This window comes from Fusarium solani, assembly GCF_023522795.1.
Source record: "Fusarium solani strain SB1 chromosome Unknown bctg00000009, whole genome shotgun sequence".
Lineage (NCBI taxonomy): Eukaryota > Fungi > Ascomycota > Sordariomycetes > Hypocreales > Nectriaceae > Fusarium > Fusarium solani.
Genome location: NW_027072144.1, coordinates 2,025,102 through 2,038,601, shown reverse-complemented (window position 1 = coordinate 2,038,601; position 13,500 = coordinate 2,025,102). Strand labels below are relative to the sequence as shown.

At 50.6% G+C, this 13,500-nt stretch overlaps 4 protein-coding genes across 4 annotated transcripts; 2 read left to right on the top strand and 2 right to left on the bottom strand.

Moving 5' to 3' along the window:
• Positions 1–410: 410 nt before the first annotated feature.
• On the bottom strand, positions 411–4,058 carry MRS44_013682 (uncharacterized protein; the record flags this gene model as incomplete). Its single annotated transcript, XM_065617141.1, has 6 exons — positions 411–1,052; positions 1,112–1,327; positions 1,383–2,203; positions 2,251–2,500; positions 2,556–2,986; positions 3,035–4,058. The coding sequence occupies 6 exons, from the start codon at positions 4,056–4,058 to the stop codon at positions 411–413; spliced, it is 3,384 nt and encodes a 1,127-aa protein (XP_065473213.1).
• A 2,101-nt stretch (positions 4,059–6,159) lies between these two features.
• Positions 6,160–7,587, top strand: MRS44_013681 (uncharacterized protein; the record flags this gene model as incomplete). The annotated part of the gene is made up of 3 exons (XM_065617140.1): positions 6,160–6,701; positions 7,043–7,068; positions 7,295–7,587. The coding sequence occupies 3 exons, from the start codon at positions 6,160–6,162 to the stop codon at positions 7,585–7,587; spliced, it is 861 nt and encodes a 286-aa protein (XP_065473212.1).
• A 282-nt stretch (positions 7,588–7,869) lies between these two features.
• Positions 7,870–9,613, top strand: MRS44_013680 (uncharacterized protein; the record flags this gene model as incomplete). The annotated part of the gene is made up of 3 exons (XM_065617139.1): positions 7,870–8,380; positions 8,443–8,782; positions 9,256–9,613. The coding sequence occupies 3 exons, from the start codon at positions 7,870–7,872 to the stop codon at positions 9,611–9,613; spliced, it is 1,209 nt and encodes a 402-aa protein (XP_065473211.1).
• Positions 9,614–9,927: 314 nt separating this feature from the next.
• On the bottom strand, positions 9,928–10,895 carry MRS44_013679 (uncharacterized protein; the record flags this gene model as incomplete). Its single annotated transcript, XM_046280393.2, has 4 exons — positions 9,928–10,245; positions 10,321–10,408; positions 10,472–10,822; positions 10,882–10,895. 4 exons carry the CDS (start codon positions 10,893–10,895, stop codon positions 9,928–9,930), a joined length of 771 nt encoding a protein of 256 aa, XP_046124402.2.
• Between the last annotated feature and the right edge of the window lie 2,605 nt (positions 10,896–13,500).

Below are 13,500 nucleotides of genomic sequence, written 5' to 3'. Positions count from 1 at the left end.
TTCTATCTAAAGGAGTGACGAGAGTCAGTCTCTTATACCTGTGTTCAATCTACCCATCTTATAGGCAGTAGGCTGTTGCCTGGTGCAAGTTATGGTGTAGCGTTCACGCTGACCGTGAGGCTGTTCACGATGGTTGTAATCCTTGCCCTTGACATCGGACTGTAGACGAATTTACGCCTATGGAACAGCATAAACTTGTCCGAAGGGGGAAAAGCTCATTGCGTTGCTTGCCAGGGCCACCGGGTTGAGCAGCCAAGGCCAAGAAGCTCAAGGAGCCCCTTGGCGCGAGTCAACAATAATAAGAAGAGGCATCAATCAATTTGGGGATGCGAGCAGTGTGATGTCGCGATTTGTAACTCGAAATATTGTTGGGACATCTATCATAGGCTAATTTAGGTAACAAGGGAATATCATTCTAGCATTTTAATTGGGCAGACATCCCTGGAGTGACCTGGCGGGAGCCTTTCGACATTTGAGGGGATACTCAACGCTTCGGAAACAACGACTACAGGAGCGTTGCCGTTTGATTCTACATCTTGCTGCGGAATCTTCTTGAACATGCCAATGATCTTGGACCACGTATTTGAAAGGAACATGTCCACAATCATGAACGGTTTCGCGCCGATGCGCGCAATAGCGGCGAACCACGTGTCGGGAAAGAGGCGGACGACGATAGCCCAGGGCAGACACATTGAGGCAGTAACCAATGAGATGGCCCACTGGTCGCCATTGAGGCCCCCAGGCTTGATTTCGAACGCCCGCGAGCCGACGAAGATAATTGCCACCTGGAGACCGATCATCAGACAGTTGATGAAGATGAAGAACTGGTTGCGGTGAATGCCCTCGAGGATGTTGAACTTGTTATCCAGGCGACGGTTGTTGAACTCGTTAAAGATTTGCATCCAGACAAAGGTATTGAAGATAATGGTGTCGAGCTCGAGCATCTGAGTCTCGTCTTGCCGATCGTAGCCGAGAATCTCAGGACCAGCAAAGTAGAGGACAAGGGTGACAGCGAGTTGGTATACAGCCTGGCCTATGATCATCTTCCACATCTGTGAATTGGGCATTAGTAAGAATCTCGGCAGTCAGACAGAAGCCTCTCAAAACCCACATTTGTCGTAATTATGGGGACCTTTTTCCCTTGAGGAGATCGGTCAAGGATCTTCTCGGTTGGTGGGTCGGTCGCAAGGGCCAATGCAGCAAACGTGTCCATGATGAGGTTCACCCATAGAAGCTGCACGGCCTTGAGAACAGACTCCATGTTCTCATCATAAACTGCAGTGATAAAAGCCAATAGAACTGCGGTGATGTTGACGGTGATTTGGAACTATAGACGTCAGGAGCGACCCAAAGCCAACCCTTTGGAAGCGACGCAGACTTACCTGTAGGAATTTCTGAACAGCGTCATTAACAGCCCGGCCCCATTTGAGCGCAGTCACAATGGACGTAAAGTTGTCGTCCATCAGCACGATAGCGGATGCCTCCTTAGCAACCTCGGTGCCAGATATGCCCATAGAGAAGCCGACATCAGCAGCCTTAAGAGCGGGAGCATCATTAGTGCCATCTCCAGTCACAGCGACGGTCTCACTAAGGGCCTTCAGCTTTGTCACCAAAATTCTCTTATCTTCTGGCGACGAACGAGCAAGGACTTGCAGCTTGGGGAGAGTTGCGTTCATCTCCTGCTCGGAAAGTGTTCGGAACACAGGTCCTTCCATGACAATTCCGCCTTCAGCATAGATACCGCACTCAGTCGCAATGGCTTGAGCCGTAATGATGTTGTCTCCAGTGACCATACGGACGGTGACGCCAGCATGCTGAGCCTTGCGGACTGCTTCGGGGACGCCAGGGCGAACTGGGTCCTGGATGCCGACAACTCCGAGGAAAACGAGGTCCCGAAGAAGCGACGCGAATTCAATGTGTCCGTCGGTAGCCTCTGCATGCGAGGGTGGCCACTGTTCGAAGTCTTTGTAGACAAGGCCAATGGTTCGAAGGGATTTGCTGGCATATTTATCTATGGTCGATCGAAGCGAGTCCCGGTTGGTGGATGTGAGCGGCTCCTCCGTCAAAGTCTGGAGATCAGCTTTCGTAGAGCAGTAGCCAAGGAGGATCTCGGAAGCCCCCTTGACCAGGAGGCGGTATCCGGTGCCGGAGCGAAGCTTGATAACGGCGCCCATGCATTTCTTCCCGAATCGAACGGCATCATCTGTAGGACTTGCTCGTTGGCGCGGGTCTCTGCCAGTGAGTGCAGACCGAGGTGATCCTTGGCAAGCTGGAGCAAGGCTGTCTCCGTCTTTGATCCGATGAAGACGGCCTGCCCATCCTCGCTACTTTCGAATGCGGTGGAGTTTATAGCAACCGACTGCACAATGGCTTCTTTAGTGGCGTTCGTAAGACCCGCCGCCCACTGGGACATTGTTTGCTCAGAAGGTTTCTCTGTCTCCGACATGGCGAAACCTGAGGTCCCGAAGGTGCCAGCAACGACAGTCATTTTATTTGTTGTCTACAACATTAGTCAACGCCTGCTCATACTAAGGTTTCTTGTGGGCCAGGCTTACCAAGGTGCCCGTCTTGTCGGAACAAATGGTGGTTGCGTTACCCATAGTCTCACACGCACGAAGAACTCGGACCAGGTTGTTCTCCTTGAGCAGCCTCGTGGTTGCGAATGCGAGGGCAAGCGTTACGGCAAGTGGTAAGCCTTCAGGCACTGCCACAACGATGATAGTGATGGCAACGATAAGAATATCCATGAACGAAGATGCCTTCTCCGCTGGCGGACGAGTGTCCCCAGACAAGCCAGAAAGAAATCGGAAGAGCAGTACAAAGAACAGCAGAGCAGCTGCAGTGCTACCAAGCTTGGCGATGGCGAGGGCAAGACCTTCAAGCTTCTTCTGGAGTGGAGTAGCTTCAACCTCGGTACGAACAGACATCATAATCTTGCCAAAGCTGCTATTGACTCCGACTGAGGTGCAGATGAAGGTACCCATGCCTTGAAATGTTAGTTAGAGGAATATTCCGGAAGCTGGATGCCGCCTACCTTCGAGGACCTTTGCCCCTGAAATGATGAACGGGTCGAGGTCCTTGGTACTTTGGCCTGACTCTAACATTTTCATGACATGATCACCGCTGGTCTTCTTGAGCGCATCGGACTCTCCAATTGCAGAGGACTCGTCGCACTTGAGGTCGTGGCCGTCGATAAAGATACCATCGACAGGTACCAAGTCACCAGGCTCCAGGTGAAGGACATCTCCAACCAGGATGTCGTGGACATTGATCATGAAGGACTTTCCGGACCGGATGACCTTAATTTCACGATCTTCTTTCTTAGCGTTGAGTTTGACAAAAGCCCGCTCTTTCTGCCAGTCATTGAGGGAGCCAACACCGGTGACGATGATGATTGCTACGCAGATGGCAACGCCCTCGACCCAGTCTACTGGGGTTGGTGAGCCCGGCGGGTGGTCAACGCCGAACGTCTCGTAAAGCCCCAGCGCCAAGGAGATGACGGCAGCGATCGTAAGCAGAATCAGCACCTTGTCGTTGTACGCATTCCACATGAGCTTCCATAACGGCGTAGCCTTCTTCGCAGGCAGCACATTGCGCTTGTAGACGCGGACACGATCCGCAAAGGCTTCGGAAGTGACAGAAGTTGGCTGTGGTGACTTTGTTGGCGCAGTCTCCGATGAGAGCTTCACAGCCTCATCGAAAGAGACGCGCGCTGGGGCGGATGTCTCGTCTACGCTCAGGCCAGCGTTGACGTCCGTCTGAAGGCCGCAGGCAATGCCACGGAGGCCGCCGAGGGCTCGAAATGCGGGGAGAGACTTGGGGTTGAGCAGCTTGTTCAGCTGCCCCGGCGAGAAGGCAAAGGGGTTGTCTTCGACATGGAAGTCACCTTCAGTGCCGGGGTCTGGCCACAGCGGTGTCTCTGACACCTCGAGGCTGGCAGTGGTCGGTATGAGAAAAGGGTTGGGGGCGGCAGACTGAATTGTCTCAGCGTTGCTGGCGGCACGATGTCGTCTATCCACGTGGAGCGTGGCCGGAGCAAGGTTGCAACTCGCCGCCATTGTAAAAAAGAAGTGAAGATGGAAGTGTCTGACTAAAGGTAAGATGTCGTTTGACCTTGGTATGAAAGTTGGAGCGCTTTCTTTAAGGGAGTGCCAAAGCTATTTTATATGGGTCGATGGAATTGTAAAAGACGACGTCAAGGAGGCTGAGCACAAAGTGTTTTCAGCGTGGGCTGTGTGATGTCGACGGCACGGAGGTACAACCAGGCTCAGATTCCCCGCTGCCTGGCCCGTCTTGCTGGATGCCGCAGGTTTGATTGCCTTGTCCCACTTATCAAGCTTAGATAGACGTCCGAGCTGTTTAGTGCTAAAATTTACAATCACAAGTTTCGACAACAAATCAGAGACAAGCCTTATCTACTAAGCTAGGGTGGAATACCACGTATAACTGCATATTCACTGACAGATGCCACTCGTATAACTCACCATGTATCGTTAATTGGGTTGATTCTACGCTACATTACATACAGCTGCTTAGAGAAGGTACCAACCAGTGTACCTGAACAGCGTAAAAACCATAACGCAGGCTCAGCCCCCTTCGGTGTCAGCTGGGCTGTTGTATTGTTCAAAAGTTCTGCCGGGGCCTGAAAATTGTGCTTGCTTTGTTGCCGAGAATGACAAAAAACTAGCTGCTGTCCAATGATTCGAGTTCCATTAATGTTAGACCAGGGCATGGCGGATGGTGCCATGCCCTGGATGTCAGGTTGGAAACTGCCTCGACCGAAGCCGAAGGGGGCTGTGCGTCCCAAGTGGATGTGAAGACGGAGCATTCGGAGTGAAGTTGTTGAGTGGGGTATGGACTGTGTTGTTCCACGCAATGGTCCACCAACCGTGATGGAGTTCCTGTCGGTTTCACTATCATGAATAGCTTCATTGCACAACCGGGGAGTTCTTAGAGACATTATCGCCAAGAAAAATCGCGTGAGGCAGTGCATGCAGAGTTTGTTGGCCCTCAGCAATTCACCCCACGAAAGACGCGGCCATGGTGATCGGGTTGCTGCTTATCCGTTGAGCACGCCTTCGGTTTGTCGCGAGGATTCGGATCACAGTGGTGTGGAGTCGGAAGGTTTAGCGCCCTCCGAGAGTAGCACGAGGCTGTGTAAGGGCGGATTTTAGATGTATCTGCGCTCTCCTTGATGACTATGAGCGCAGACTGATGATGGTGTTTTCAAGGGTATATGATGAGTTGAGTCGTCTGTGGATGGTGTTGATGTGCCGGGGCGCTGACCGACTCCGCTTGATGAGGAAACGCTAATGCAGGACTTGCATCTAGTGGCAAGCTTATCAGGGGGCTTGGTCCCTTGGACATGCCACTTGAGTTACAATTAAGAACGGAAAGGCAGACCCGGACCTGACTCGTTCTTCTATAGAACACACCAACCGCCAGATGCCTACAGTAACCACTCAGCCAAAGCAGAGAATGTGTGCACGCTGCGGCTGATTTCTGGCACTGCCATGGGGAATTCGTAGGAGCCAAGGACGGCGATGATCGCCCGGCGAGTCGAGAACTTCCTTTTGTAAGCACGCCGCCGCCATGCAGCTAGCTACCGTCAAACGACGTCCACCGTAATTCACAAACCCAAGCTAAACGTGGCTATGCCCGCAGAACGTTTGCGGAGTGACCAACACCTGGTTCTAGACCATGAATCAGGACCCTCCCCCCCACACTGATATCTCCCGAAACAGGCAGGAAACCCAGGCCCAACTCCGCGGCGACTCAGTACCGCGCTTTCCCCCGCCTCCCCTCCTCCCGAAACATTGTCTGAATGATGTCTTCTGGTTCACGCACAAAGTTATTGGGGCGTCTGGGGCACATCTTAGTTCACGACCATTTAATGTCGCACTGAGCGTGCTATAAAGATCAAGGGTCAGGTAAACGATAATGAGCAGCAGCAGTGTGTTGATTGATTGTTGTCTGAAGTTGTCTCTTGTGCGTGGTACTCCATCCCGCAGAGTTACTTAAAGCATACGGCTAGATTACTAACGCAGTTGTTTCGTGAGGCGTGAAGATCATGCCTACCCTGCGACACCTCATTTTCATGCAATTACCACCTATTTTAGCCGTATTTCACGACACCAACTAGTAAAAAACACCTTTCTTATGTCCATCTTCATTATTCCGAGTGAGGCGAATCTCAAGGCCGCCCGGGAAGAAGCCATCGTCGCCTTCGTCATATGGATGGAAAGGTCCGGATTTCCCGCCTCTAAGCCTGAAATCGAGGATGCCGCGACAACCCTCCGTCAGCGCAGGAATCCTGATGCCGATCCTGTCAATAAGATGTGGTATTCTCGCTTCCGTAATGATCATCCTGAGCTTGAGCAGGCATTCCTCAAGGCAGCAGAACAGTCTCGTGAGTCCTGGGAAGCCGGCGGTCTTCATGACCTTCAACAGTGGTTCAAACACCTTACTGAGACTATCCGGATCCATAAGATCGGTACCTCTGAGTGCTGGGACACTGACCAGGCTGGTATTAGGATCGGGATCCTCAAGGAAAGCATTAAAGTCCTCGTCGTACGGACAAAGCGAAGAATGAGGAAGCAGGTTCTCTCTCCTTCCAACCGCGAGACCTGCACCCTCATCGGTACAGGCAGCGCTGCGGGTGATACGATGCCACCGTGGCTCATCTTTAAGACATTTCCAACGTTAGATTGGGCGTATATAGAGGCCAATCCTGATATACGCTTCGCCTAGTCCGACACAGCGTTCTCCAACGGCGAGATCACTCTCGAGTGGATAATACACTTTAACCGGTATTCCTAGGCAAAATCCTCTATAGTACGAAGTCGCGAAGTAACATTTGAGGAGTGGTTTGGCTGTGACGAGTTCCTCAGAGATCCTGTGCATAAGCACGTTCAATATGACATTCCTCCTATCTCTCACGCCCCTGATGCGACTATCTAGCGCCTCATCGTCTTTGACGGCTTTACGGGACATAGAGTCTTCGCCGTTAGAGAATATTATGCGAAATTCTACATCATCACAGCTCCCTTGCCGCCTCATTCTACGCATGTATTACAGCCGATGGATATTGGAGTCTTTCAGCCGCTAAAGAACGCACACCAAAAGCTTCTAGCCAAGTAGTTTCAAAAGGGAAATATCTCCTTCTCTCGCACTAACTTCGTCCGCAGCTTTCAGGCAAGTTACGACTCTTCTTCTATGTCGATATAGTTACTAAGTTAAACGGTAAAGTAGCAAGTTTTCGAGGAAGGATTTACCGCACACAATATCATCTCAGGCTTCGAGAAGTCAGGCATCTATCCACCAAATCCTGAGCCGGCGATGGCATATCTTGCCAAAAAGCAGCTTCAGGGGAAGCAGGCTATGAACCCGGCCTTTGCCTCGCTTCTTCCTCACGACTCTCGCTTCCAGACCGCCGCAGATACCGCAAAACGTCTCTCAGACCGCTACGGCGATGCCTTCAGCTCTCCAACGCGTGCTGGGCTTCGTCAGATATGTAATGTCGTCACAGAAGCTATGATGCTCGAATCTACAGTCACTGCTTACCATCCAGGACCACCTAATGGATAACCCCACCTAATGGATAACCAAATTTTTGCTCCTCCCATACAATAATCCAAATTTTCAGTTGCACCGTATTCGGCCAGGAATGAAGGTACTTGCAAACTAAGACCTGTACTATATTGCCTTTTTCGTATAATTCCATATCGGCTTAAATTTTCCCCATTCCGCCTCGTGCCCTGGTTCTCTAGCCCTTTGAATTTTATTTGCATTTCACCTCATGTACCCTAGGCGACTCCATCCACTCAAGCCGAGTTTTCACCTAATTTACTCGACGGAACTCTCTCCGCAATGGTTCGTCGTAATTATACCGAAGACGACGTAGCTGAGGCCATATTAGATACCACGGATAGAGGCCTCTCACAGAATGAGGCGGCTCAGAAACGTGGAGTGCCTCAGTCGACCCTTTCTGGACGACTTTCCGGTCAAGCGAGCAGGAATGAACGTATCCAGGCCCAACAGCGTATTTCCAAGAGCCAGGAGGAATCTCTCGTTCGTTGGGTGCTGCGACAAGAGTCTCTGGGTTATGCTCCCTCGCACAGCCAGCTCCGCGCCTGTGTCGAAGCCATCCTTCAACAACAAGGCGATAACAAGCCTCTGGGCAAGCACTGGACCACGAGGTTCGTCAAACGTCACCTACAACTATCTACCAAGCTGGGGAAACGTCAGGAAGCCGCCAGATTTGACGGATTTACACCAAAAGCGGTCAATTGGTACTTTGATATTCGGGAGACCGAGTACGGCTGGATCAAGCCTGAGAACACAGTTAATGTGGACGAGGGTGGCATAATGGCCGGTTTCGGTACGTTGTCTACAAGTCCCCAACGGGTTTTTATAGGCCGTAGCTAATTGGCTGTCAACCAGGCTTGGATAGCCTCGTAATCGGGAGCTCTGACCCGACGGAGAAGGCAATGTTGAAGGGCTCCCAGTCGCGCAAGTGGACCTCATTTATCGAGGCCGTCACCGCAGCTGGCCGCGCTTTAAAACCTGGGATTATCTTTAAAGGAAAGGAGCTACAGAAACAGTGGTTTCTGGACGAGTTCAAATTGATAGCGGACTGGCACTACGTCACATCACCGAACGGCTGGACCGATAACCACATAGCTCTCGAGTGGCTGAAAGACGTCTATCTACCTCAAACAGAGCCTCGTGATGCATCAGATGCGAGACTCATTATCCTTGACGTCTCGGAAGCCATGCACAGGTGAGTCTTTTGGGGTTTTCACCGCAAAGTCTCCCGCTATAAGATCGCTGACGAGCATCCAGGATGAGTGGGTGGCTACGTGCTTTCTGAACAATGTCTACTGCTGTTACCTACCAGCACACTGTTCTCATGGTCTGCAACCATTAGATAATGGAATTTTTAATGTCGTCAAAGGTGCGTATCGGAAAGAATTCCAAAAGCTGGCTAGTTTGACCGATTCTGCGCCGGTTGACAAAGTCAACTTTATTCGGGCATACGCGAAAGCGAGGGAGGCGGGCATGAGGAAGGAGATTTACTGGAAATTGGCCTATAAATCGTCACAAGGCTCTAGCACATCCTAAAATCCAACCGGACAAAGAAAAAGTGGTGGAACGATTCAAGACGCCGAGCCCTCCTCGGTTGCACTCAGATGGTACCCCGAAAACGAGCCGCCAGGTGAGAGATTTGGCCAAACACCGAAGTCGCCCGACCAGGCGGAAGTACACTAAGATTGCGAAGGGGTTGGAAGCTTTAGAAATGAAGGTGGCCGTTCAGAATGCGCGGATTACTGGGCTAGAGGAGCAGGTATCCCAGCTGCGGCGAGGGAAGAAAAGAAAGGCGGTACCGAACCAGAACCGACGATTCATGGCTCTGGTGGAGGCTCTAGCGGCTGGAGAAGCTCTTCTTGACTCAAAGGAGGCAGAAATAGAGGTGGATGTGGATGAGGAGGTCGAGCCGGTGATTGAGGTGGGTGTCAGATCAGAGGATGAAAATGACGACTTTAGGGTCGTAACAAAGCACTGCCAGCGCACACGGAGCGGTCGGGAGGCCAAAAAACCACGCAGAGAGTAAAAATTGATCAATTTTCTAGAGTCTCTCCAAGGCTTCGCTTTCTAATGGACGACCTGGTGTTTTGTGCACGCATCAAAATTTGGATTTTGTGTGAGTGGAGCGAAATTTTGGTTATCCATTAGGTGGGGTTATCCATTAGGTGGTCCTGGATGGTATGATGTGATGATGAACAGAGCTACGTGAAGTTTCTGCCGCTCTAAAGCAAGGAATGGAGAGAGATAGAGAGGCTTTATATATTCTAGTCACAATAAGTACCTCTAAATGCACTTGTTCTCGTTCATAGCCTGAGTTACATAAGAAGGGCATGCGTGGGACTATGTGGACTGAATGCGCGCGCCAATTGTGTGCCTCATCTTTCTACAGCTACTCCCTTCACGCTGACCACTGTCTGAAGACGCCCAAAGGGTCAGGTTGTTGCAAAGGAGTTGCATGAGAAGGATACTGTCGCCATCAGGCTCCTTGGTTAGGGCATCGAGCTCGGCCTTGGCATCGTCAAAAGCATGTTTCGCAAGACACCGTGCACGATCGCGTGAATTCAGAATTCTGTAGTAGAAGACAGAGAAATTGACAGCCAGGCCCAGCCTCAATGGGTGAGTGGCTGTGAACTCTGTCTGAGCAACATAGGCAGCAATCTAGGAAGGAAACAAAATCCTCAATTCAGTATACCTTGGCTGATTAAATTCTGAGCCAACAGATTTGGAACCTACCTTGTAGGCATTATACGCAGAGATAACTGCAAGATTGTGCTTCTCACCCGCCACGAACTCGGTCAGATAACGGCTGTAGTCACCCTTCCTTAAAACATGAGGAGTCAGCCAAAGTATTCTCGAGAAGGGCAGACTAGTAAAATAGGCATACATCTTGTAATATAATGCCATTGACTCGCCAGTACTGGCATTTGGGATCAGGCTCTGGTCTAGCAGATCCAAGACGTCCCGACAGATCTTTTCGATCTCATTCTCAATCTTAATGCGGTATCCACGGATGGTAGCAAGATGCTTCTCACTACCTTTGTACTCATTTTTCTCGACCGAGGAGATAATGCGCCAGCTGGCTCGGCGGGTGTCGAAAACGTTATTAAAAGCAGTAGTGAGAAGGTTCCGCTCATCGACACTCAGCTCACCACCCCTCTGGATGACTTCCTTCAGAAGGGGGACCATGTCATCATAGCGCTCAGCCTGACCACAGAGGCGAGCGAGGAAAACCTGGCTACAGCCATAACATCAGAGTTATGGACCTGGAGAGACCGATCGAGCGGAGAGACAAACATCTTACGCTGCATAATGGGTGTATGGTTTGGTATATTCCGGCGGTGCGGTGGGGGCCTACAAAAGGAAAATCTTACTCCGGAATAGAACAGTATCAGATATCCAAAGGAAAATGTGCTGCTAGAATGGGAGATAATGAGGTAATGACACAGCGGCAACGGTAATAGGAAGTAACGCGTGGCGGGGGCAATCTAAGGAGGGTTTGTCTGTTAACTCCTACGTGTGGTGTGTCGGTTTCGATTTTGGCAAGCAGAGAGGAGCGGTATAAATGGTCGTTGGGAGTCCACAACACGCCATAGTCGGGCAAATGTAATGGGTTGCGCACCAAGCCGCTGACTGAAGGCTGACGTTGCGTCCTAACGGCACGCTCAGGCCCACACTTTACTGCACCCGAGAGATATGCAGAACATCAATGTATCGGCTTGAATGACTTGTATCAGGAAATGAGGACTTTATATAGATGTCTGCATGCTTTAGAGACGATGCGCAGCATTCTCATCTGCATTAGATGATAACTACCTGGATCCGATCTGGCCGGATCAGCATCAGCCAACCAACGGCGTGCATATACAGCCCAAACTAGAAGCGCAAAGAACAAATTGAAGTCAAATTAAAGCTGGGTGAGTTGATAAAGAATGATTACCTTTAGTTTTAGGTGGCAAGCTCTCTCACTCGATGAAGCCGATAATTATTATTCACTTATACTCTATATCTTGCTTGGTTATGTCCATGGTCCTCTGAGTCCGGCTCACCAAGCATTGGATCGGATGTGGACAGTACGGATGTGTTTGCCCGGGACTGCTGGAAGCTCGCCCGTGGCGCAGGACCTACCAGGGGAAGAGCCCTGCAAGCGTGCACGGGCGAAAAGCGTGTATTTTTGATGAAATATCGGCAATGCTTGGGGCACGGACGTGTGCACGAACGCGCTTGGGCATATTCTTGTTGCATATGCCTCTACCCAGATTGTCACAAGAGTGCACCACGAGAGTCAGAGTAGTGTTACAGATCTGTTGCAGGTTCGGCGGGGCTAGTATTATGGCCTCGCCTCGTCAAATATAATGAGGACGAGGAAGGAAGAAGACGACGGGACAGAGTTGAATCAATGACTGATCTGTTCTCCATCTTGAGATTATCATTCATCTTGACTTACCACCCTCGTATCCGACACATATGGGTTCACAAAGCATACGTGGGAAGGTCAGTCACGTGAAAACAACATCTCAAGCGAAGCAACTGTCGACTGCAGCGCTAGGTGCTCTTCTAGAAGAGATCTATTTCTCTCCTCGAGGAGCGCAATATACGCCGTGGCCCTGCATATAACTGCCTCCTACATTCTAGGTAAGAATCGTTGCATCATGAGTTGCGTGCTAACTAACCTGATCCACTATTGTTTTAAGCGTTCCTTTTTGCGGATCCGTGGTTGCATTTTCCTCTGCTTCCTTTCCCATTGTAACTCTCATGCTAGGGATACTATCCCGTAGTTTGGTAAATGTATCATTTAACTCCGTGTCGTCGCACTTCTCGATTGTGCGCCTGGGGGAGAGGGCGTTGGTTTGTGACGGCCGGAGTTGCGTGCCGGTGCAGCAGAAGACTCGGGCTTGACTACCATGCTGGAGGAGAGCGGCAATGGCGTCAGTCTATACGGTCTCTGTAGGTCGGAAGATCCCGAGGAAAGGTCAAGTGCGACGCGAAGACAGTTGGCATCGGGAAAGGGACGGGAGATATTCTTAAGGTTAAACGGGGGTCACCGCGGCACTTGAGTCCATGGTAGTATGGTATCGCCATAAACACGTCAAACTCAATTCGGGATGCGCTGAAATAACGGCTCGAAAAATGTCGCCCGACACATTGCACCTTAATGTATCTGCATGTTTCTTTCTCGACATGACCTAGCAAAGTGATATGACATGTTCACTAACACAGAACAGGCGGTACAAAGTGGTACCCCAGTCGCGCCACCACCTTTTGACTACCACACGCAAACTTAAAAGGGCTTTATGATTCTAGCCGATCATTGGATGTGTTTTGTGTCAGCTTGCCGATCAATGGGGCCCAGACCAACCGACTGGGTCGATGAATGTAACTTACGGGGAACCATGGTCTGATATAGCGCATCACTGCCTATTACAGACCCATCACAGTGGCGGCGGTGAAGAAACGGCTGAACGACGATCAGGGGTTTGGGATTGTAACTCTGCCGTCTGTCCTGACGAGCTGTGGTACGCCATGACTTTGGTTGGTTCAAATGTGATAGGAGTATGATGACGAAACTCCAATGGCTTGCCTGGGAGCAGCGAGAGGCTTATGGTCCATCCATGATATGAAATACTGAATTTGTCCTTGTGTAAGCAACCTTGCAACGGTGAGCTTGCTATAAGATTAGAGGAATGAAGACGTTGTGTATGGCAATTTGACGATCATCCGTACTGGCTGTTAGCTCTAGTGACCACAGGTCCCTGGCTCCCTGCTCTCTTCATTGAAGTGCCACTTGGGGTGGTCTAGTCTCTTGTTAACGAAAAAGGAGACCTTGCTGGGTCATCCTAATTATTAGCTAGATAGCAGAAGTGGAACCGGTCCTTGGCTGGAGGATGGGTTGTTATGCTGAATGGGTTCTTTTAT